The following is a 25,073-nucleotide window of genomic DNA, read 5'->3' as shown; positions in this document are numbered from 1 at the left end:
CAAACGTACGTAGACATTTAGTCACAATGGCAAAGTTCTTTTAAATTTAAATTGCATATTTTTATTTTTATTTTTTTATATATTTAGAATTCGGCCCCTCCAAAATTTATTGAATCATTTAATTGTAAATACTATTTTAAATTTTTTGTCTAATAAATAATTATATTTTATTTGGAAACAAAAAAAAAAATTGTTCCCTTTAAATTTTTTTCTGTCTAGCCTTGATCTGCTAATTTGCTAATGATTGCTATAAAATCTTCTCTGCTTTAGGGATAGGAACTTACTATTCTTCTCTTTGCCTATAGACTTCATCTGTTTCAAAAGCTAAATAATAGGCTAATAGCTACTCACCTTATAATAATATGTCCATGACCATTTGAATTGGGTTTATTCTATTTTCGCGCAGGGTATAACATATAGTTAACTAATCTCATCAATAAAAAGATAAATGTAGAAGTTACTCTAAAACTGGGGTTCATTTAAAATCTTGCTAGAGGCTCATCGAAGTGTAATGTTAATTGATACGATTTTAATATTTACAAGGATACGCAACAATTAATTTTTATTTGAATTCAAGTATATATCTTCACCTTAATTTTTTTTTGAAAGCCAGGATAGAATCATGGGCAAAGCTAGTACTTCATGGGCTCCGAAACTTTTAAACGATTAAAAAATATTCTATTATATATTTTAAGATTTTTTATCTTGTGGTGATGAGACACCTTTGATAACTTTGAAGTCTGGCTCCTTCACGTTTGATCACAGATATTTCCCTACAATTAAATAATGGGTTTTATAAGAGTTATGTTGTAGGAAAAATGATTGTGTAATGTTATAGAGATTCGTTTTGCATGCCTTAATTTTTTATTTATTTTTCTGTTTTAAAAAGTGTGGGCCCCACAAAATGTTGTGAGAGTAGGAAAGTTTGTTGTATTATGTTAAAGGATAAAAGTAAAACCCATAAATAATTATCTGTATTTGTGAATGTAAGAGTGTTGTGGATAACACTATTTTTCGAAAACTTTTATGTAGGCATAGGGCATGCCCATAACATAAAATATGTAATATGCAGGCCCAGTCCACAAATTTAAATTCAAAGAGGGATTTCCAAAAAAAAAAAAAAAAAATTCAAAGAGGGGTTCTTTCTATGCAATTTGGCCTTGTCCAACAATTTCTTCTGAGGTGGCAAACTTTTTACCACACTAAATTTTGTGGAGTTGGCCCATTTGACAATCTTATTTTATTTATTTATTTTGTTAAACAAAATTTAATTACACATATGATCAAATAAACCTAATTAGTTCCGAGTAAATAGCTTTATGACAACCAAATTTTAATAAAACATGAAGCATTATGGTAAGTACCTGTACGAACCATTACTTACATAAATAGCTATTTTGTGTCTTTGATTTACTTTTGAAAAATATTAAAAACAGTATTATTAAAAAAAACATGTAATGTGTAAGGAAGAAGATGATGAAATCAAGAAGAAGGTAGTTAGAAGAGAGAGAAAATTAGGAGAAGAAGATTTGTCCAACAATTTCTGTCTTTTCTCTTCTTTTGCTTTTATGTATATATTCTTATCTCTCAATTACACATGGAAATAATAACGCGTCATTACAAAATAGTCAGCTCAATAACCCACAAATATTAACCCATGATGAAATCACTAAAGTGTTTGGGCTGGCATGAAGCTCTTGTGGCCCGCTTAGTAACATTCACTCGGGAGCGTGGATCATGAGAAGAAGCCCCAATTGGGCTTGCTACAATCGTCCGTCCATAAGAGGCAACATCGTCCACGATGTGCATTGGGCCGTCGGATGGAGGGAAAGCCACGGGTATGGTGTCTTGCACAGGTGAATAGGTGGTAGCAGACAAGGGAACAGGTGTCTTGGATGTATCCATGTGCTGGGGATTAAGTGGAGCGTACAGTTCTGGTAGGTGGGATGTCTCAGTCGATTTGAGGGAAGTGTCCAAGTCGTTCAACAACAGGTTTTGTGAGGATTGCTTCGCCGGAGAGGACTAATTTTTTGAATTTCATAGGGACTAGGTGACTAATTTTTTTTATAATGGACTAAAGTGGGAACCAAAATTTTTGTTAGGGACCAAAAAAGATATTTATTCTTATATTAGTTAGCAACGTAGCAACGTACGGAGATGATTAAAACAACGTAGCAACGCAAATTGATTAGAGAGAAAACTTATTCTTCCTCCTCTGTCACGTACCCATTCCCATGCTCTCTTTATCCTTTGTTTCCCTTTTCATTTTTATAAAAAGAGAGGATTGATTGCAGGTCTGACATTCTGTATAGATAGTGTTGACTTTTTTATTCACCACTATAAAATAGAATGATGATGTATGGATGTACTGGAGTATATTCTCATATTTGTTTTGAAGGATTGGTAAGATTTAGGGGGGGAAATAATTGGTCAAACTATTGCCTGCAGCTTGTTATGGAAGCAACTAGATTATGAGCAGGTTCAAGCATTGATTTAAACTTTCTTTACAAAAAAAAATTTCGGAGGCAGCGCCCCCCGAACCCCTGCCACTAAATGTGCGGACATAATTTTTTTTTCCTGAGTCTGCTACAATGTAACCCAGCTTCCAAATTCATCTCTGATGAGCCCACCACAAGCAGTTACAAAAGGGGTTGGATTTCACTGAAGCATCTACATTGAGTTTCAACCAACCTTGAGGAGGGGCTGTCCACAAAACTCTTTGGGAAACAGGTCTTGGGAGCTGATCCTGGCTAAGGAAAATCATATTAGTCCTAATGTCCCTGATATAAGCCGCTATAAAAATAATAGGATTAGACGGTCTCACAAACTGGAATCATAAACCTCACTGTTGCACCATCTCCAAAGAAACCAACAAGTAGAAATAAAAATGTCTCTCCAATCTAGAAGTTGTCCATTCGACAATTCCTATAAAAATTATCCCGAATCCAAACTTTAAACGACAAGGAGAAGAAGTCAGAAGGAATGTTACCCGAAAACCATGAGTTCAATGTAGAAGCAGCCTTGGTGCAGTCATAAAGAACATGTGAAATATTCTCCAATTTGTTGATACAAGCATGGTAGAAGAGAGATCCTCCCCATTTAGAAGACCTGTCATTTGTTAATAAACGCCAATGGTATACCATCCAACAGAAAGTGCACATTCTTTGGGGGCCTCTCCAATTCCAAAAATGATCAAGGACAACAAAGTCGAAATTCATGAATCTACCATAAGTCAGGCTGACTACATTCCTTTGTCTCGCACTATTTCTCCAAATCAGGCGATCATCATTCCTCTCAGTAGCAGGGGGAAGGATGGCATTGGATAATGTGTAAAACTTCCAGAGGCAAAAACTGATGTAGGGCTTCCAACTTCCACCTCCCTATTCTTCAATCCACCAAATCGGCCACCTTGCTATCATTATCCCAACCATCAGGCACAAACATGATGTAATTAGTAATGGGCCTATGCAGATGGGTCCATCTGTCATGCCAAAAGGCAATCTCCCTCTCATTTCCGACATCCCATTGGAGATTACTAAGAAAGTCATCACAAAGTTGCCCAAAACCTTTCCAAAGATTGGAATCATGTTGCATAGCCCTGTGGACTCTCCTTTGGTCCACATTCCTTCCATATTTACCTGTCAGAACTTGGACCCAGAGGTCATCTTTATTGTTTAAAGTTCTCCATGCGACCTTATGAAGGAACACTACATTATTATACTTCAAATTGTGAATTCCCAGCTCTTCTAGACTTGCACATATTGTCCTAAGATATGATGTGCACCTTCTTCTTCTCTGTAGAGTTTCCCCATATGAAGAATCACTGAAGTTTCTCAATTCCTTTGCAAATCGAGAAAGGAAGATTGCAAATCGAGAAAGGAAGAGAACCATGTTGCATATGGTAGACCGATATGGAACTGATAACTGACTTAACAAGGGTCACTCGCTTAGCGAAGGAGAGGAGGTTCCTCTTCCAATTTGAGAGACGGGACTTAACACGATTAAGGATGCTAGAATAGTTCATCTTTCTACCTCTCTCGTGGAATAACATAGCTCCTAAATATTTACCAAAGGAATAGAACACTTGAAGCCACTAACTTGAGTGATAGTATCAATAGTGGATGAGCTAATGTTTTTAGAAAAATAGATAACCGTCTTTTCTATGCTCTCTAACTGCCCAGACATATCACCAAAGGATCTCAGGCAATCCAACATCATATTTAATTGACTAATACTAACTTCACCAAATAAAATTAAATCATCAGCAACCATAAGGTGGGAGATAAGCAGACCCTTTCGACCAGCCTTCATAGGAATCCATTTCTTATTTCTCACCGCTTTAGCAATTAAATGGGATAATTTGTCCATGCAGAGAACAAAAAAATATGGAGATATTGGATCACCTTGCCGGATACCCCTTGAAGGAGAAAATTGATCTGAAGTACTCCCCTTCCAAAGGACTTGGAATTTAGACAAAGAAAAGCAAGCTTCAATTATGTTGACCAGATTTGAGGGAATGCCTGCTTCAGTGAGGACTTTGCTGAGAAATCCCCAATTTAGGGGATCATGGGCCTTTGCACGATCAATCTTGATGGACATATAAGCCTTCTTACTCGTAATTCTGTTCATAGAGTGAGTCATTTCTTGCGCAAAGATCAAGTTATGAATAATCCTGCCTGGAACAAAGCTTGCATGGAAAGAGGAGATGAGCTTGTGCATAAAAGGCTTCAAATGGTTAACCATAATTTTGGAAATTACCTCGTAGAAAACATTGCAAAAGGCAATGGGGCGAAACTGCTCCAATCTCTCAGGTGACTCCACTTTAGGAATGAGGATAAGAAATGTTTCATTTATTTTTTGGATATCTTCTGGCATGTCAAAGAAGTATCTAATATACGTACACACCTTATCAGATAGGAAGTCCCAGTTACATTGGTAAAAGGCAATTGGAAATCCATCTGGTCCAGGGGCCTTGTGGGGGGCCCATCTGGAAGAAGGCATTTATGATCTCCTCTATAGAAATAGGATTGCGCATAGACTGTATCTCAGCTGGCACAAGGAAAGGTCAATTCACGGATGTGATCTGCCAGCTCCTATCCTGATTCTCTTCAGCGAATAGATTATGGTAAAAAGAATTAACCATTCTCTTGAGGGCATCTTCCTTTCTAATCGAAATCCCCATATCATTTTTAAGAGTAAGAATCTTGTTTCTCCTTCTCATAGTAATAGTTGTTATATGGTAGAACTTTGTGTTGTGGTCTCTATCACCAATCCAAAAAGTTCTGACCTTCTGAAACCACATTTGTTCTTCCAGGTCCATAATCTTTTCCAGCTCACCTCTTAACTCAATTTCCAGTATTTCAAGGAAGGATTTATGCCTCTACTCCAGACATCTTTACATACCAGAGAGCCTTCGCATGGAGGACTCCGAAAGTATTATCATTCCAATTCCTGAGGATGGGAACCAACTCAGTAAGATTAATAACAGTGTGTTTACCAGTTAATCAGTTCCCTGACAGAACCTGTTTGAAGGTAGGGTGTACAAGTCATGAAGGGAAATCCAAAACGGTGTATTTTCTCGCTCTGTTTTTTTTAACCAGAGAGATATGGAGAGGGTTATGATCAGAGTACAATCTGGGGAGCATGTGAATCACAACTTCATCGAACAACCTTCGCCATTGGACATTAGCAACAACCTTATCAAGCTGCTTGAATACTCACTCTAGGTGAGCAAACTTTGGACCCTTCCACACGAACCAAGGGCCGGAGCTAGTCCCGATCGAGAAGCTGACAGTCATCTATGACAGAGCTAAAGAGGAACATCTGTTTAAGTCAATATGAGTTCCTCTTTCTTTCTTATTCGCGAAAATAATCTCACTGAAATCCCCAATAAGTAACCAAGGGTTATCAGACTACACATGCAAACGCCTAAGATCCTCCCAAAGTGATTTCCTTTTCTCAAACCTCGGACTAGCATAGATGGCTGAAAAAAGAAAAGACTGATTATTAGGGATAAGAACTTGCATATGGATGGAATGCTCACCTTTCTCAATTAAATTCACCGAAAGAGAGACATTGTTCTATAGCGCCCACATGCCACCAGCGTAACCCACTGCATCAACTTTGAAGCAATAATCAAAACCTGAGCTGCAGATGATTTTGGTAGCACGATCTCCACTTACTTTATGCTCTACTTTTTTATTGTAGCCGAAAGAGTCTTCTCAATAGAGGAAATCGCCTACTGCACTTCTTGATCTTGTGCACACTCTACCTCCTGCACTTCTGGGTTTGCCAGAATAGTATACCTAGACCTATTGTTCTCCTCGGAAGGCCCGCTAGAGCCCTTGGATCTTTGGCCAATGCCACTGGTTTGCTAGTGCACCAGAGTCCTTAGAGCTCCTACTGGTTGATTATTGGAAACCACTTTGGATTTGCAACCTCTATTCTATTTGCGGACAACCATCCATGAACCAAAAGCTTTGGATTGGTCTACCTTGGAAGAATTGCTTCCTTTGGGGTTCGTCTCAGATATCTACTTTCTAGGTTGAAGATCTCTGTGTAAGAGCCTCCACTGTAGGAGTATTGTCTATGGCCATATCTCCCGCACCCAAAACAAATTAAGTGCAATCATTCATAAGCAACAAGAAGAAACTTGTTTATCGACAGGAATAGAGAAATGAAATTTTTCCTTAAATCAACCTATACACAAATCCTTGTATATTTGACTTTCTCGGTGTATTCTTCTTCTCCCCAATCAGACTTCCGGAGAGAATTCTTACCCACCTTAAGTGTCTTTCCAAATAGGTTGCCTATGTTCAAGAGGTGTTGCATTGTGTAAAATTCCAGTGAAAGTCCCGGAAGAATCCAAATTGCTAATCTTTTAACTTCTTCATCATACGAGTCAAACATTGGCCTCCATCGTTGCACCACCACATAATGGTCCACTACTATCCACAGATCTTCATGCAAGACATGATTATTATATTTTGAGTAAATGCCTTTTTTGGTCCTTAACAAAAAATATGGTTTTCAGTTTCCACTTTAGTCCCTTAAAAAAAACTAGTCTCGAAGTCTCTAAGAAATTCAAAATGGACCCATTTAGTAGGAATCGTGGTCCTCACAAATTCATAAAAGACCCACATTAGTCTTTCAAAAGAACTAAAATGAGTCCATTTTAAATTTCTTAGCGATCTCGAAACTATTTTTTTTTATAAGAGACTAAAATGGGGAACTGTATTTTTTGTTAGGGACCTAAAATAATATTTACTCTATTATATTTTCTTCTTCACGAAAGTTATCATCTAGGATGTGTCCATTATCCAAATCAATTATCTCCACCCCACCTGTAAGGCGCCAGATGTTCATAAATCTTTGGATGAGAAATTTATTGCTTATTCTCCTTCCCAAAAACTTGATGATTAAAGCTAATCTCCATTTCTTACAATCCTCTACGTGTTGTTTTTTTTTTTAGAAGTGATAAACTAAACAAAGAAGGTTGGCTTGTTGAGCATGAACTCATTCTTCAAAGGAATCTTCTTCTTCCTCTTCTCTCCTCAGATTGGACACCCAGTCTTCTTCTTCGTTTTCTCTTTCATCTTCCTCTCCATTGAGTTGGGGGACTATATCCTTATAAGACACCACACGTCTCCCTGAGTTGGGCGACACACCTTTAGGCTTTCGGTACTGGTGGCACCTTTCTCTAGCATTTTCTCATCCATGGATGCATCTTCAATGTTTCCCTCCTTTGCTTTCTTCACAACTTCAGAAGGTCCTCTTCTTCCCTCTCAGGTCCTCTACGCTCCATTATCAAGTCGAGTCACACGTTCTCTATCTTAATTCCCTCGTGAATTGAGAGTTTTTCCAAGCACAACATTTGTTATTATATTCGTCCTTTGTTGGTAATTATTTATCATTACATAAGAGTATCACAGCCACAGGCATCAAAAACAAAAGACAGGAATAATATCTTGATATGGGGTCTCGTTCTATCCTCTTTGGGATTACATTTATCACTACCATATATAGCGAACATGAGTTTGGATTAATTCTAACACTTTATTCCTCCGCTACGGACTCCCTATCAAGAGACACAGCTGAAACGAACAGCGGCTTTGGCTTTGGCTTTGGCTTTGGCTTTTCCTATGAATTAAGAAACCCAACTGAAACCAACACCTATGCTTTCTAGCAACAACAACAACTACAACACAAGAAGTTTCATTGCTGTGAGCGTTAAATTCTCATGAAGTTCAGTACTGAGAGAAAATAAAATGAGAGAGAAACTGGAATGAAACCATTGTATTCAGATCTGCGGACAATAATGAATAATCTACTGAACTCAAAACTAGAATACAGCAGAGGCATTAGACAGAACCAGAAAGCAACAAATTGGTCACAAACTCATGATGCTTGTACAGATATAAATGTAGCCATTTACTAGTACTCTGTAAGACAAGAGCCACTTAACTAAAATGCCTTGTATAGACATTATTTAAGCTTGACTGTACTAGTAGTACGTATTGCTTCATCCTTTGTTGAGCCTATTTTCCACTCTTCTTTCTGCAATTAATTAAGGGTAGAAAAAATGTTGTTAGTTAAGGAAATGGGGGAAATTCATGGAGGTTATTGCTTAGATTGGAATTCGGAATAGAAGAGGAGACTAGTATACATTCGTTACCTCTTGGTCTGGGAGGAACCCTCCTTGCTAGCTAGCGTACGCTTCGATTGATCGCTGCCTCCGCCTTGGCGCTCAAAGCTTGTTTCAACCCTCAGGCTTACAGTATGCGGCCCCTCCGAATTGACCTCGGCCTTGACCTCAGCAGTTAGCTTTGAAACGCCGCTTACGGGCTTTGGAATTGGATCCATTGGGGAAGGGGGGATAACCTTAACACTCTCAGCATGCTCAGCATTTGAATCGCCCTTTACGGGCCTTCGAATTAGATCATCCATTGGTAAAGGGGGCCTAACCGTATGACTCTCACCCATAACCGAATCACTCTCACCCTGCTCTTCACCGCTGGGGAATAACTTTAACGTTTTTAGTTTAGGGGCCATGTCTGTGGTGCTATGCTAGCTCTTGATTTGATACTAATAGGAGTGAGTGTCTGTGGTGTTGGATTTCCAGTCGGTTTTTCCGAGGAGGATTATAGATTTATTATAGTTGTTTTGTGTAGGGAGTTTAATTTTTAGTGAGAATGATTGATAATAATTTTCTTTTCTTTTCTTTTTAAACCTTTTATAGTTTAAAAATTAAAAATTAAATAAATAAATAAATCATTAATCATTAATCATCATCATCTTCACCATTCCATCATCCCACACATTAACACTCCATTTCTCTCTCCCTTCCCCCATGGATGACCATAACCATAAGGTACTTTCTCAGGATTTTTATTCCCCTTTTAGGAAGTTCATTGAATTGCTTAATTGTTTCGGTGCTCAGAAAGTTGAATGGCACAGGAAGAAAAGAAACAAAGTTCAGATAAGGGAGAGTCCAAAGGCTTGCAATTTGTGGTTTAGGGTAGGAAGAAGGGAGGAGAAGCAGAGATCCGACGACGACCACGAAAAAGAGATGAGGCAGCGTCCAACAAGATAAGATAGGGTTCACTTTTGTTTACTTTTTAAATTTTATTAAATATTTTTAATTGTTCTTTTATTTTATTTTTTATAAAAAAAATGTCAAAACATGTTCAAAACGTGTTTAAATACGTTGACCACGTGTTGGATTCGGTTAAAATCGCGTGTCCCTTTAATCAATTAATCAACGTGTCCTAAAAAGTTGACCGCGTGTCGGAATATGTCTGTGTTGGACACATGTTCAACACGTATTTTTTCTCAAATATCCCGTGTCCGTGCTTTAGAGGCGTACGTTACATCCAAAGCGAATCTAGGCCGTTCCTCAAACTGCGATCTCCATCGTCGATAACTCTGTCCTACATGTATGGTTCAATGGTTGTCCCCAACATACAAAAGCTGGACGAACTAATGCATGATGGAACAATCTCGGCCATTCATCACCCCCCAACTGGGTGGGGACAAGTAGGTTTTTTTCCCCTTTCTTGTTAAACATTTCATGATCCACAGGAAATTTTCATTAACTAATGTACTAAAAGAATTTATTAAAAGAACTAAAAGTAAAAGGTTTTAAATTAAAATTACAATATTTATTATATTCAAAATTTATAAAAAGAACTGAGGATCTTTTAACTCTCATATAAGATTCAGAAATCTTACTTTCTATCTCATCCAATTAATTTTTATTATAGTTATAGTTTATTTGAAAATTAATAATTAGTTAAAAAAAAACTAAAAAATGTGTATCCCTATAGAGATAAAACCACTCAAATAGTAAGGAAGAAATATTTAATCTACTTAATGGAACTATACTTATTTCATCAGCTAGCATATTTATTACGTAGTAGTAAAATAAGTGCCTCCAGCTCCAAGTCTAATATTTAGTGAAAATTATATGTGAAAAACTACTATTTAAGTTGAAGAGACCCAACACAACAAAGCATGGCATGTTGCTAGGGTGCTGCACTGCTGCTTGTATTCAGTATAAAATGCAGTTCAGTCAATGTTGCACTTCGGAAGAAATTCCTGAATTTAATTTACCAAAAAAAAAAAAGAAATTCCTGAATTTTAAATGTCAACTGATCTTTTTGGTTTATAATTAGTCTTAGGCTATGTTTGGAAGGATGGCAAAGGAGGAGCAAGTCTTGCATACGTCGGTAGCACATACAACTGCCATTTAGAAATTTACATCTGAATTTTTTTACTTTTTACTTTTTAATTTTTGCTCCGTAAGCATAGCACAGCAAACAAGAGATTTTAATTGGATTGCCGCACCCAATCAATGGTGCAGCAGTAGCACAATAGAAATTTCCGCAAAGGAAAAAGTACTAGAAAGGAATGGAATGGCCAAACTTGTTAAATGTGTATTTGTGAGTGATTTAAAAGGAGGGAGTGGAATGGCAAGGGACTCCTTGTCCCCATCTTAAATGATTATAAGTACTAATTAGATGTCAAATTATTCTAGCTTGTTAACGTGAGGTATATATGATTATCATAGCTTGTGTCATGACTACCTTGATGCGTCTGATGTGTGAGCAGAATTGACATGACAAGTGCACGAGTTTAGAAGGGAACAGCCAACAATGTAATCAATTAGCCAAAAGAGTATTCCCTCGATTTAGCAATTTTTTAAGCAGGGTTATTAAATTTGAGCCAGCTTTGACCCGGTTAAGTTATTCGGTTATTGGTTGAATCAATAGGTGGTTAATTATATTTTTTAAATTTAAAAGAAATTAAACAAAGTTCATTAAATAAGCTCAAAAATTACTCAATCACACTTTTACAAGTTCATAAAGCATAAGTGAATAAAAATGCACGTTATTACTATATTAATTTAAATTGCAACTTAGAATCCCTATAAACATATCTCTCAATGATAATTAAAATGACAGATGTTGTAAACTCATATTTTCAAATTCATCTATATTGAAATGACGTATGTCATATACTCTTATTTTATTGTTCCGCAAATTGCTTCAGCTTTGGTAAAATTTGATATTATTGTTTAAGAGTATACTACTAGCAAATGAAATTACAAAAATGATAAGATGAAATAATTTTGGTTTTTGGTTATTTTTTTTTTATAAAAATGCATGACCTGATCGTGTCACTGGTTTTGACTGATTTTGGCCAGATTTTGACCGAGTCCAATGCATTACTGGTCTGATGCTTGACTCGGACGGGTCCAATGACCAGTTCACCGGGTTCTGAGTCGGGTTAGGTTTCATAACACTAATTTTAACAAAAAAATATCGAATAACTAGCATCTATTTTTCAAGTATAAAAAATAGAGGGCATTAATCCTGAGAAATCATTTACCATTTTATTTTATTTTTTAAAAAGAGGGTCATCACATAAATTACAATTTATGATCTAATTTAATTAAGGGAAAACTTTATTTTCACCCATTGTGATTTTATGATTTGTCATTTGATCCCATATGATTTTAAAATTGTCATTTAGACCTATTATGTTTAAATAATTTATCCTTTGTCTATAAAAAAAAAAAAGATTTATCCTTTAACCCATGTGGTTTCCAATTTTCACTTATGTTCATAGTGATTATAAAAATATATCACTGAGACTCCTTGTGGACTTGTGGTCATATATATACATAATTTTTTTTTCTCACCTTTATCTTATATTATTATCATATTATAAATTCAAATTATGTATCAAAAATATAAAATTATTTATTTAAAATTAAATTAATTTTAATTAATTATAGTATCTATTATATCCTTATAATTTAATACATATAATTTTTTATTTTATATTATATCCACATCTAATGCATCAAGAAAAATAAATTTTAAAAATTTCACTTATTTTTGTCATGAAAATAAATTCAAATCAAATATTATTTTATTTTATCTATTTTTTACCCGATATCGTTCTAAAATTATCTAAAGAAAGTAAATATCTTATTTTGATAATATAAATTTAATTTATCTTAAATAATTTTTAAGATTTTTAAATATATTTTTAAAATAAATAAAAAATTAAGATAATTTATAAATTAATTTCAAAATCAATAACTTGAAATATTTTTACTTTCATATTTAATGATTAATTTTATTTGATAATATCATAATTATATAAAATAAATTTTAGAAAAAGTATTATATTTATAAGACCATAAAGGATCTTAAGTGATGTATTTTTGCAACCATAATGTGTGTAAGTAAAATTTTGAAATCACATGGGATTAAATATTAAATTTTTAAGCACAATGGGTCTAAGAGACAAGTACGGGTCAAGTGATAAATTATAAAACCACAATAGGTGAAAATAAAGTTTACCCTTTAATTTAAGAGTTTAAAATTTCTAAAGTTACTTTATATAACTTTATCTAATGTTCACCATAATACACACATAAAAGTATGTGGGGTCCATATTTTATTTTTCTCTCTTCTCTTCACATATGTCCACATGGTCCCCACACAATTTTGTGTGTGTTTTTTGGCGAACATTAGATAAAGTTATCTAAATTAACTTTAGAAACTTTAAACCCTTAATTTAATGGGTATAAAGTTTCTAAATTTACTTTAGATACTTTTATCTAATGTTTACCAAAATACACATATAAAGGTGTGTAGAGTCCAAGTTCTTTTTTTTTCCTCTTTTCTTCACATTAGTTCATATGGATTTCACATACTTTTTTGTTTATATTTTAGATAAAATTATCTAAATTAATTTTAGAAATTTTAAATCTTAATTTAATACAGACGATATGGGAATACAAGTTGAAATAAATATTTTTTGGGGCTTTTTTTTTACACATTATTTATGAAACGGGCAGTGGCGGAGCCACGTATAGGCTAGGGGGTGCCTGGGCCCGGGCTAAATTTTAACAAATTTTATTTATTATATATAATTAATTATAATTTGATTTGGATTAAAATTTTAATTTGGCCCAGGCTAATATTAAAATATATTTGATGAAGGATTTGAGTAGGTTGTATCAAGTTATGTGTTCAATTCCAGCTTGCATCTAAAAAAAATTAAAAATATTTAATAAGATTAAAAAATCTATAATAAGATTATCTCTCATTGACTCTCTTAATTTATATTTCTTCTTCACGCTGATCCCTCTCTCTTGCCCTATTCTAACTTCCAAGTTCAACTGGTCAAGCTCTCTCTCTCTTCAGGTATCATGGCTTTTTTTTTTCTTCCCGTTTTTAGCTTTTTTCCTCTGCCAATTGAGCAAAATGGGGCCTGAATAAGTTTTCAGCTTTTTGCTCCTACCTTTAACCCAACAAGTTTTTAGAAATTTTTGTTATTTCAATTTTGTTCCCCAACAAAAATTTAAAACCTGTATCTACTTTGTTTTGGGCATAAAGCGAAGGAGGAAGGAAGAACATATTATATGAAACTTGAAGCCTGCTTAGATGCATTTCATTTAGATGTTTAATTTATCATCATTTTTATTGGTTAATTTATGGCACCGACCTTATTATCATCTTTGCTCTGTTTCTGTTTGTTCTTTTTGCCCGAAGACTTGTGGACATTTTGAACAACAAATTGGTCAACAAAGTATATATAAATGGATTGGATGATGCTAACTCTGTTTTTTTTTATATTTTAGGTGTGGGTTTTTTAAAGAGTACTATTTAGTTTTTTTTATTCAGATTTAAAGTTAGATCTACCACCAAGACATTTCAATGAAAAGTCATATTGTAATAGTCAAAATTAAGAAGAGCATTTTTATAACTTTCACAAATTTTACGAAGGTTCCCATCTATGAAGCACCGACACTTCAAAAATTCTGACGTGTCGTGTTCGACACTTCCCGACAGTCTCGGACACTTCGACACTCCTCGACACTCCAACACGCGTTATAGAAATTCAAAAAAGGTTCAAAGGTTACGTTGCGTTGAATTTTTAGTTCCAACTATTAAATTCGTTGAATTACGATTACTATTTTATTGAGTTTAATATAAATATTTGAGATATCTTATGTTTCTTTGCAAAATTTATGAATATTATAAGTTTAGATTCATTTTTCTGTTAAATTATTGAATATTAAATATAATATACACTACATAAATTAAAAATATTATTTAATATCAAGACGTGTCTTAACGTGTCAAAATCTAACATTTTTTAGAATTAACGTGTCGGAGTGTAGTGTCGTATCGTGTCACGTGTCCTGTGTCAGTATCGGTGCTACATAGGTTCCCATTATTTATTAAAATGAGTTTTCAAATATCAATCCACTTGTAGTTTATCTAGTTGATTATTACAGCTTTATAAAGCAAATGGGGTCTGAATATAATAACCAAGGAACATTTATTGTCCTTTATACATCATACAACCTACCGAAAACTATGCTAGCATATAACTATCAAGTTACAAAATTTACAAGATTTCAACATTTGTACTCTAATGTTGTCGTTCTCATTGTACTCTAATGCTAGCATATAACTATCGAGTACTCTAATTTTTTTGTTTTGGGAGAACTAAATCATCTATTAGTGGACAATGGGCACATGTCAGATATTTTTATGTGTAATTCATCAGCCAAGTTACATGGAGATGAAATTATACAAACTCTTGGTTTAGCTTATTTGTACTTTTAAATATGAACTTGTTATGTTTTCTTGTGAGTTAATTATTGTTTAATTTTAATGATTCAGGTATGTGAAAAAGAAGCATCTTATTGATGTTAGTGAAGTGTTTAGGGTACTTAATGCTGAGAAGAAATTTCGAATAGCATCTTATAATTGTCTTCAGGTTTGTCATGTCCTTAAAATAGCATATGCTTATCTATTGTTTTTGGGTTTTACATTCTTACTATCTTCAAGAAGCATATTATTTTACAATTCTAAGTTTGAAGAATTAGATATTTAGGCCACTATTCTAGGATTTTATTAAAAATGTGTAAGAATGAGTTTTTTTATAGTATTTAATCTGAGTCATGTTAGTTGAATGTAATTTATATTTTTGTATTCAGTGTGTTTTCTGACTCAGGTAGCTGTTGAAAAGTATGGGTAAGGATAAACAGAAAAGTATAGATGTGTTCTTTAAAAAGAAACTAGTCTCTGAAAGCGAATCAAGTGATGCTCCTACGAACATAATTTCTGAAAGTGATGCACCTTCTCATGAGCAACCTCCTTCCAAGTGTCGTAGAATTGAACATACTGATAATATTATTACAGTCAAAAATAAAATTTTTGAACGAGATCCAGGCAAACATAAGCCAATTTGGGAATATTCAGCTAATGAAGTCGATGAGATACGGAGAGCTTATTTAATAGTTGGGCCATATCAACCTCTTATCTATTTTCAAAGGAAAAGCATCCTTGACGTTTTCAAGCCTCTTGGTTCAAAGAATTTTCTTCGTGGCTTGAGTATTCACCTTCTATAGATGCTGCATTTTGTTTACCATGCTATCTTTTCAATACAAAGGTCGGTGGGCGACACGGTTGGGATACATTCACAATCAAAGGTTTTAATAGTTGGAAAAGAGTTCATAGTGGAAATGATTGTGTTTTTATAAGTCACATGGGAGATGATCCTTGTTCACAACATACTAATACACTCATCTCATGTGTAGACTTAATGATCAGTCTTGCCATATTGATAAAGTTATGCATGCTCAAAGCTCCCAACAAATTGAAAAAAATAGGCTGCGTGTTAAGCCTTCAATTGATGTTACTCGTTGGCTTTTTTTTCAAGGATGTGCTTTTAGAGGGCATGCTGAGACTATTGATTCAAGAAATAGGTGTAATTTTATTGAAATGATCAAACTTTTGGCATCTTACAATTAAAAAGTTACAGATGTTGTTCCAAAGAATGCTCCATTGACAACCAAGTATACCTCACCTCAAATACAAAAGGAGATTTTATATGTTCTAGCAAACAAAGTGCGAAAACAGATTCACAAAGATATTGGGGATTCTAAGTTTTGTATTATTGTGGATGAAGCACGTGATGAATCTAAAAGGGAACAAATGGCTCTTGCCTTGAGATTTGTTGACAAAGATGGTTTCATAAAAGAAAGACTTTTTGATCTTTGTCATGTTCAAGACACATCATCTATGACACTATGCTATTAGTAAAATACTCTCACATCATTGCCTTGATATCCAGAATATCCTTGGCCAAGGATGATTGTGCTAGTAACATGCATGGTGAATGGAATGGATTGCAAGCATTATTTCTTAATGAATGTCCTTGTGCTTATTATGTGCATTGTTTTGCTCATCGATTACAATTAGCCTTGATTGCCGCCTCTAAGGAAGTTTCTTCTATTTATCAATTCTTTCAGAATTTGAATTTCATCATTAATATTATCACTGCATCTTCTAAACGTCATGATCAATTCTAAGCTGCCCAAATTTCTGAATTGAACGTTTGCAGACTATTGGTGAGCTTGAAACTGGTACAGGTTCTAACCAAGTAGGTACACTAAAGCGGGCTAGTGATACTAGATGAGGTTCTAATTTTTATTCTATATGCAGTCTTCAACGAGGGAATAATGAATCATGTTCAGTACTTGAAAAAATTCGTAGCGAAGGCTCAAATTACTCTCAAAGAGGAGATGCTACTGCAGCTTATAAGATGATCACTTCCTTTGAGTTTATCTTTAATTTACTTTTGATTAAGGAGATCATGGGCATCTCTGAAATTCTTTGTCAAGCATTGCAACAAAAATCTCAAGATTGGTGCCTTGTGTCTATTGATGGTAGTAGCTCGAGGTGGTAGCTGGTTGATACTGGTAGTAGTAGTGACGGAGTGACGGTGGCGGCCAATAATAAGTGTGACAATTACATTCGCTGGGCGGTGGTGGTTGACTAAGACCCAATTTTCATCACTTTGATATACTAACTTTGCTAAGTAATTTTCACCGTCATTAGCATAAGAAGACGACAATGGGGGGGGGGGGGGGGGGGGGGGGGGGGGGGGGGGGTGTTTCAGATTTAAAAATTATAATTTAAATAAAAATACGAAAATACAGCGATTGTGCAACTATTTACGAAAATATTGCGATTAGCATTTTTTTATATTTAAATTACAATTTTTAAATTTTTTTCCCAATCTAAAATTTACGCATTTTCTTTATCTTGCAACTGCATGTGATGTGTAGAATCGTTTATGAAAGGGAAGGGGGACTTCAACTAGGAAAATTGGCTAAGAAAGTCACCATTTAATCTAAAATTGACCCCCCAGATTTCTTAACATTGTTGCGCTGTTACGTAATTCATCACCAATTTCAAGATGAATGTATCCCTGTACATATCAGCTGATGGGTACTATGGTACTAAAAAAATGGCTTGCTGCTTGTCTCAACCATCAAACAGGGTGGTAGGGTTTTTCTCCTCGATGTTCTCTGGTCCCCTGAAATTATTAGTCTAAATCCATTGTATTGAAGTTCAGGCATATTAATGTCAATGGGGAACTTGAACGTGTTCCCATGGCAACTAGGATGTTCATGAAGGCATTGTTTATTAGCAAGATGAATGTCTCCAAAACAAGCTATAGCATGGGTTGTCAATTCCAAGGCCATTGCCATTATTGTAACTTGAGTTTGTTGTTCGAGTTTTCTTTTTCTACCCTTCATGATTTTGTATGATTGAGTAAAGGGATTTAGACTTTGATCATGTAAAGAACCTTGAGATACATCACCACACAAGCTAACTCAAAGGGTGAGAGTGTCTAAGATTTTATAAACTCCACATTAGTTGCACATACAATCAATGTGAGACTATATATCTCAACATGGTAAGCTCTCGTGTAAGGGGGCGTGTTGAGATATATAGTCCCACATTAATTGTATGTGCAACTAATGTGGAGTTTATAAAATCTTGGACACTCTCATCCTTTGAGTTAGCTTTTGTGGTGGTGTATCTCAAGGTTCTTTACAGATCAAATCCATGATCTTCAAGGAGAATCAATCAACAACGGACACACATTCTTCTACAATTATCTTCATAAATCATAAATCATATGGAATGTTTAATCTTGGGTACACCTTGCAAAGGTGTAGCCGAACCATATAAATCATGTCCCTTTGTTTATCCAAAAACATGCTTAGGTTAAATGACTCATTCAATTGATCTCTTCAATATGTAAGCCAAAAAGAGAAATGTGAGAGTATAATCCAAGATACTCCTTCTCGTTGAGTGGAATTTGTAAATACTAGCATGCCTGCACTCGAACAAGTTTACTTTTTCACCAAATTTGACCGGATTTGAATTGTGGTTCTAGCATACATGAATTGATAGTTTCATAATTAACTGTTTCGTGATCTTTCGAATTATCTTCAATAAGCTCTGCATTTCAGAATCTTATTCTTGATTACATGTGGTGCTTACTAAATTTATTCTTAACCAATATGGATTTCACTTACTTACACTTGAACAGAAGCTGAATTTCCAATTAAGCAACCCACATGATTCATATGCATGGATTTCATTTCAAACATCTCGCACTGTTGCTTGCACTTCATGAGTTTGACTGGTCAAGCATTCTGGGATAAAAAAAAAGACAAAGAAATATTAAAATGGAATTCAGTGGAAGAAGGCTTGAAAATAATTTGATTGTGTATATTCCTTGTTCCCCATTTCATGAACAAAGTGTCTGCACCTCACGTAATTCCCACTCTTTAGAGAGGGAAAAAGTGTAGTATCTTATTAGCAGAGATAATAATTGTTGTGCGTTATATCTTTCTTCCTTACCTTCACAGAGAAAGAGAATTTCACATAGGAAGGTGAACAAGATGCTTATGAGAAAGATAACAATTCCATGCCATCAAATTTTCTTCAACTTGAGGAGAGAAGCCATTAATCTGATGTTCAGAAGATATGATCTCGTGTTTTGTGGGATATGGTTCTGGTTGTTGCAGGCAAAAATAAGGCAATCAAAACATATAGCAATTCCATTCCATGCTATTTTTCTGTCTAAATGCAATTAACTAGATCAGTGACATGACAAGAGAATTGGATTTGGAGTAGATGAAACGATACTCAAGGTTCTGAAACCTATTTGTTGATACCATTACGTGTTCAGTGAATTTGACACTGCATGGTCAAAGGAAGATCATTAAGTTTTGATATTTCTTTTATAGTAGATATTGCTTTCTCCAATGAAAAGCTGATTTCCACTCAGAAGGTCAAAGGCAGATTCACAAATTTTGGAGTATCTGACGGAACCAGAAAAATAACATTGAAATTATAGAGATAACGGAGGTCATACCTCTTTTACATACACTAATTTGCAGAAAATAAACTTCAAGAAAGTCTCAACTCACCCTCAAATCAAATACTTAGGCTTAAGAGTTCTCTAGAGGTCTCTCATTTCCCCACTAACCAATTCTATATACATGAATACCTCACTACACACAGTGACTCACCTTTTATTCTACCCACAGAATATTCTAGAATAACTAATTAAGTGTCCCACTCACTTTTAGGCCCATCAGTATCTTTTATGGTAGATATTTATTTCTTCCCTCAAAAGCTGATTTGCACTCAGCTATGATAAAAAACCATGTGATTTGTACCCAAAGTTGAATGTGCAGTTGCATATTCTTTATAATTTTGAGGAAATATTTCAAAGCAGGAAATAACTCAAAAAACAACAACCATTTCATTAGAATCCTGCGTAAAACAACGTGAAAACTGTTTTCCATGATTGATCAACTCCTATATAATGAAACATGGCATACTTTTAGGGAGCTGCTCAATGTTTTCTGGTTGTGTTTCTTCGAGTATTTATCAAAAGGTTGAGAAAGTTGCCACTATGAATTAATTCGTGATGCGAGCCTAGAGATAAATAATGCATCATCACAACAGAAGAGGTGAACCGTTCTTGTCTTCCCTTTCTGGTTCATGCTAGGTAGACTAGGACTTCCAGTCAACTAACATTTGAGAAGATGTGTCTCATTGGTTGAAACTTTTGGCCTTTGTATATTTGAGTGAGTAGCATCTGAAGCAAGCAATAAAATCTTATGATGGAATTGTAAGTAAGAAAAATACAAATTTGAGTGGACATGAAGTAAGTGGAAGAATATCATAATTCTATGTAGTCTGGAAAAATCTTCAAATTGATTTACAGCAAACAAAGATTGTCAGTTTCTAAATTATTGTCTGCATTTTGTGGGGACATGAAACTAGTAGCTCTTCTCCGTGTATTATTTGCCCAACTTCATTTGTTGAATGTGGGCTGAGATTGAGTAACACAATACCAATGATTAATGAAGAAGCATTATTTCATGACACTTTAAAGTCTGCTAGAAACTATGGAAATTCTGTTTATTTATTAGCCAAGTTTTCAATTTCTCTAGGTTAGAGAGTTTCTTAACATAATAGAATCGATATAGAGATTTGAGTATTCTTGGACAGTTCAAACAAGGGGACACAAAATCTAATAATTTTAATCAATCATTTGATGATGTAATCGGACAAAAACCAGAAACTCGTCCTGTAGATGTATAGTAAGTATAAGTTCAATATAATCCCCTCCAATTATTGTTAAACATGTCTAAAAAGATTTGCTCTGTTAATTACAAAGAAAATATTTTGGATAGCATGACTTTCTCTCACCATAAATTAAGCACAACCTCGGTCATGCTGCTTTTGATGGAACGGAATGATTAGAAGTTTAACATTAAACAACCAAACAAACAAACGCTTTTAAATGGTGTGAAATTTTATATATTAGTCATGACTTGTCTAGTAATATAAAATTACCTCCCAAGTTTATTAAAGAGAATTGTTTCCCTTTGACAATGTTTGTTCCTATAAGATCAGCAGCTTTTGTTGTGCATGCAATAATTATGATTCCTAACAACTTGTTAATTCTTTAAAGGAGATTACCATAACATAGAAAAAAAGGTTATACTCAAATACAAAACTGAATTGTGCAAACAAGTATCATTACTTAATTAGTAACAGGTAACCTCCCCATGATCCCAGATTCGTCCTTATCTTGTCATAAATTTGGCTAGCTGATAGTACTTCATGCGGTAGATGAGCTTAATATGAAACGTTTTATATGCATTTTCAACAGATGTATGACCCAGTCAATACAACTAAGTAGCAAAAAGCATAAGCAAATAAAAGATCATAGAATAATATTTCTAGGTTTTTTTTCTCTCTCTCCATTGCATGAACGAATTTCGCTGCTGCCTGGTGGTAACTTTTTCAGTGGTTCTGTTTCATACCCTATTTGAAAAAAGAAAAGAAAAGTGAAGGACATTTTCGTCATTATCAGTGCATATTCTCTCACAGGTCACAGTCAAAATTAAGTAGATTATCAACATAAAAAAAATTACATATTGGATAGTAGCAAAAAAGAAATAAATTACAAATAAGAAGTGGAAAAATAAAGAAGAAAAAAATAGTGATTTCGTTAGACTTTTTCTCCCGTTTTTTTCTTAATGCTTTCAGCTACCAATTGCAATGAGCTACATGTACACCAGACAACGTGCAATGTTTATCTGGGTGATAATGTTTGTTTTATCGTGGAAGAGTGAAGTCAATTACAATTATTGATACCTAGCTACGCAATGTGAACCTCATGATTGATAACGTATAATCACACCAAAAGATGTGAATAAAATCTTGTGAGAATGAGATATGCCCCTCCAAAGTTTTGAAATTGGATATCAAACAGGATGGGAATATAAAATCTTGTTCAGTGTTGATCTCAATTGATCATAGATTGAATTCAATTATTCGAGATTCGTGCATAATCAATTTCTTTGGCTTTGAGCATTAAGTAATCATATTTTAACAGATGAGAAATTCTAATCTGTTAATAAATTTCTTAATTACTCAACGAATAAAGTATTAAATGTTTTTTTTAATATATTTTTAAGACATTAGATGAATCCGTTTTTTATTTAACAGTTTTATTCAATGATAAAAAGTAAATATTAAGAGATGCCCATAGTGTTTTACTCTTAACATATATATGACATTTAACATTCTATTGTAGCTTTCTTTACTTTAAATTCTATTCAAGTATGTGACATGAATAACCATTTTGGAAACTTCAAATTCTCCTTAATTCAAAGTGATATTATCACATGCCATTAGCATTTTTTTTTTTAATAATTTCTGAAAAACAGCTTTAAAAATGTGAAGATCATTTAGAATGTCTTACTAAACCATAAATGTATCCTCAACAATCATTCTAGATGAGTCATTCATTCATGACCAAGTCACCTTCGAATAGATGATGATAAGATAAACAAAGAGACTGCCGTACATAATGGCCAAAGTCAAAATCAAACCCGTTTATTATTTCTTATTATTATAGAAGATAAATTTATTTAATATATAAAAATATAGGAACTCATATTTTTTCTTTCTCTTTTTTTCCCTTATATAAGTCCACATGAGTTTCATATATTTTTATGTCTGTGTAGATGATAAATAATTTATCTCTTATAATATCAAAAACATTAAATCCTTCTTTGCATTTTGCATACATTTTCCCACGTTTCGGCTGGCTGCTCAATGAATTATTATTTGGATCCCAATAAAAAACAATTCATGATAATATATTTTTCTACAATGCTAACAAACACAGCTTCCATAATCAGCTGATTCTGTCTCTCTACAGAAGCTATTATTTACTCCTAAAGTTGTTGACCAAGTGAATTTTGGGTGACTCAGCTAAGAACTAAGTTGTTCCTGTATATATCAGGTTCTAGTTCTAGGACAATTTATTTTTGGTATTTAAGATGTACTGAATATTAGGTACATTTTTTTTCAAATATAAAAAAAAATAATACATTTATATTATTCTTACTTTTATGATTATTTTTCTTAGTATTCTTTTTTTTTCCTTTGGAAAAAGAAAATACCTATTCTTTGAGCACCAAAAATATGTTTCTCGGGAGAAAACTTTCGGTGCAATAGCTGTAGGTACATCCATGTAAAAAGAAAAAAAAATTCAAACTTAAAATAAACTATAAAAGAAATCATGGATAAAGATAATTTTTTTTTTCCTTTTTAATAAAAGAGAATACTGAGTTTGGTACTTCGCTAGCAGTAAAAAAAAATTCACTCTTTGGGTACATGGTTTCTATAGGGTTGTTTTTCGGGCGATGGACCCAGAAATAACTTTAATTGAGCGACACATGTACAGTATTACACATATTACAAAGGACACGACGCTAAAAGAGCTGGCCTACATGGGCCACCCTATGAAAAAATTCGGTCCATCTTTTATTTATAATGTAACTCGTATTTTATTTTTTGTCAAATCAATATCTCCTCTAATATTAAATAATTTATTTATTAATAATTTGATAACAATAAAACACGTGTCATATTTTAAGTGAAATTTACACCAAAAATAAAGTGCATCTGATATGCTAAAGATTTATTCCATCCTATGATACCATCCCCGTGTGCTGCTCTCCACAGCAACATTATACGTTCTAGTTAAAATCCAAATTTTTTAAACAAAATACAAAAAAATATTTTTATGCAAATAAGTTATCTGCATTCACTTTCAAAATAACGTTATTTTAGGATTGAAAGAATAAAAAATTATAATGATAAAGACTATTATAACCCTGAAATAATTTAAAATTATAAAAATACCTTAATTTCTATCTCAAAACGACGTCGTTTTAGGCTCAATGCAGATAGTTTATCTACATTCACTGCAGAAAAATGAACCAACATAATAAAGACAAATGAAAAATTTAAAAATAAGAGATACAAGTACTAACACGTAATTAAAGTAAGATTCATTATTTCTAATCAGTTTTCTTGTTTCTCATATAAATAGTCTCACTTTAGTTATCAGTTTCCAATGTTGTTGTTGTAAGATCTCAAATCTGAAATCCTCAGAGTGCCCACACACTTCTCTGATCCTCCCTTTCCCTTTGAGAATGGTCTAGAAGATACTACTGTCCTCTGGAAGCCATCTTCAGAAACTTGGTCATGCAGTTTCAGCAAGGAGATCTGATCGTGTAGTGACACAAAGGAGACTTGATTGTACTGTGAGGAAATTCTGTCGTAGCAAGTGCTAGGAGCCACACCACCGAATAAAATGGATCAACGCACACCAGCACAAAAGGGATCATATTGGGACAAAAGGAGACTCTTTATATCTTGTGTTTTCAAAGAACAATAATGATTTAAAAATTTCAAATCACAATAGTCTTTACGCTTTCACATATTTGATTGCGTCAACACATAGAATCTTAATTAATTATAAAAGAATAATTCTTTTTCTTTACAATAATCAGCAATTTTTTGGGTCTCTATTATTCCTTATTTCTCAGATTATCAGCACACCTTTCAATTTTAGAAAACCACTTAAATTTTTAAAAATAACTTAATTAACCAAATCCATATTAACAATATGACTCAATATTTAATCTGAAACGTAATTCGCATGGCATTTTAAAATATGACTCAATATTTAATCTGAAACATAATTCGCATGGCATTTTAAAATATGACTCAGTATTTAAAATAAACTATATATGTTGTAGTAGCAATACAAAAATCAAACTAAAGAACCTTCCGTTA

At 33.8% G+C, this 25,073-nt stretch overlaps 1 protein-coding gene across 1 annotated transcript; it reads right to left on the bottom strand.

The window, feature by feature from the left end:
• Window positions 1-7,438: 7,438 nt before the first annotated feature.
• On the bottom strand, window positions 7,439-9,479 carry LOC133307263 (uncharacterized). Its single transcript, XM_061507745.1, has 2 exons — window positions 8,675-9,479; window positions 7,439-8,556 (listed from the first exon to the last, which is right to left on the bottom strand). The coding sequence occupies exons 1-2, from the start codon at window positions 9,049-9,051 to the stop codon at window positions 8,538-8,540; spliced, it is 396 nt and encodes a 131-aa protein (XP_061363729.1). The 5' UTR covers window positions 9,052-9,479; the 3' UTR covers window positions 7,439-8,537.
• Between the last annotated feature and the right edge of the window lie 15,594 nt (window positions 9,480-25,073).

Source organism: Gastrolobium bilobum, unplaced genomic scaffold (genome assembly GCF_033153095.1).
Source record: "Gastrolobium bilobum isolate Gb01-03AN ecotype WA unplaced genomic scaffold, APGP_CSIRO_Gbil_v1 utg16198, whole genome shotgun sequence".
Lineage (NCBI taxonomy): Eukaryota > Viridiplantae > Streptophyta > Magnoliopsida > Fabales > Fabaceae > Gastrolobium > Gastrolobium bilobum.
The sequence above is the reverse complement of the archived record's forward strand: the minus strand, read 5'-3'. Positions and strand labels throughout refer to the sequence as shown.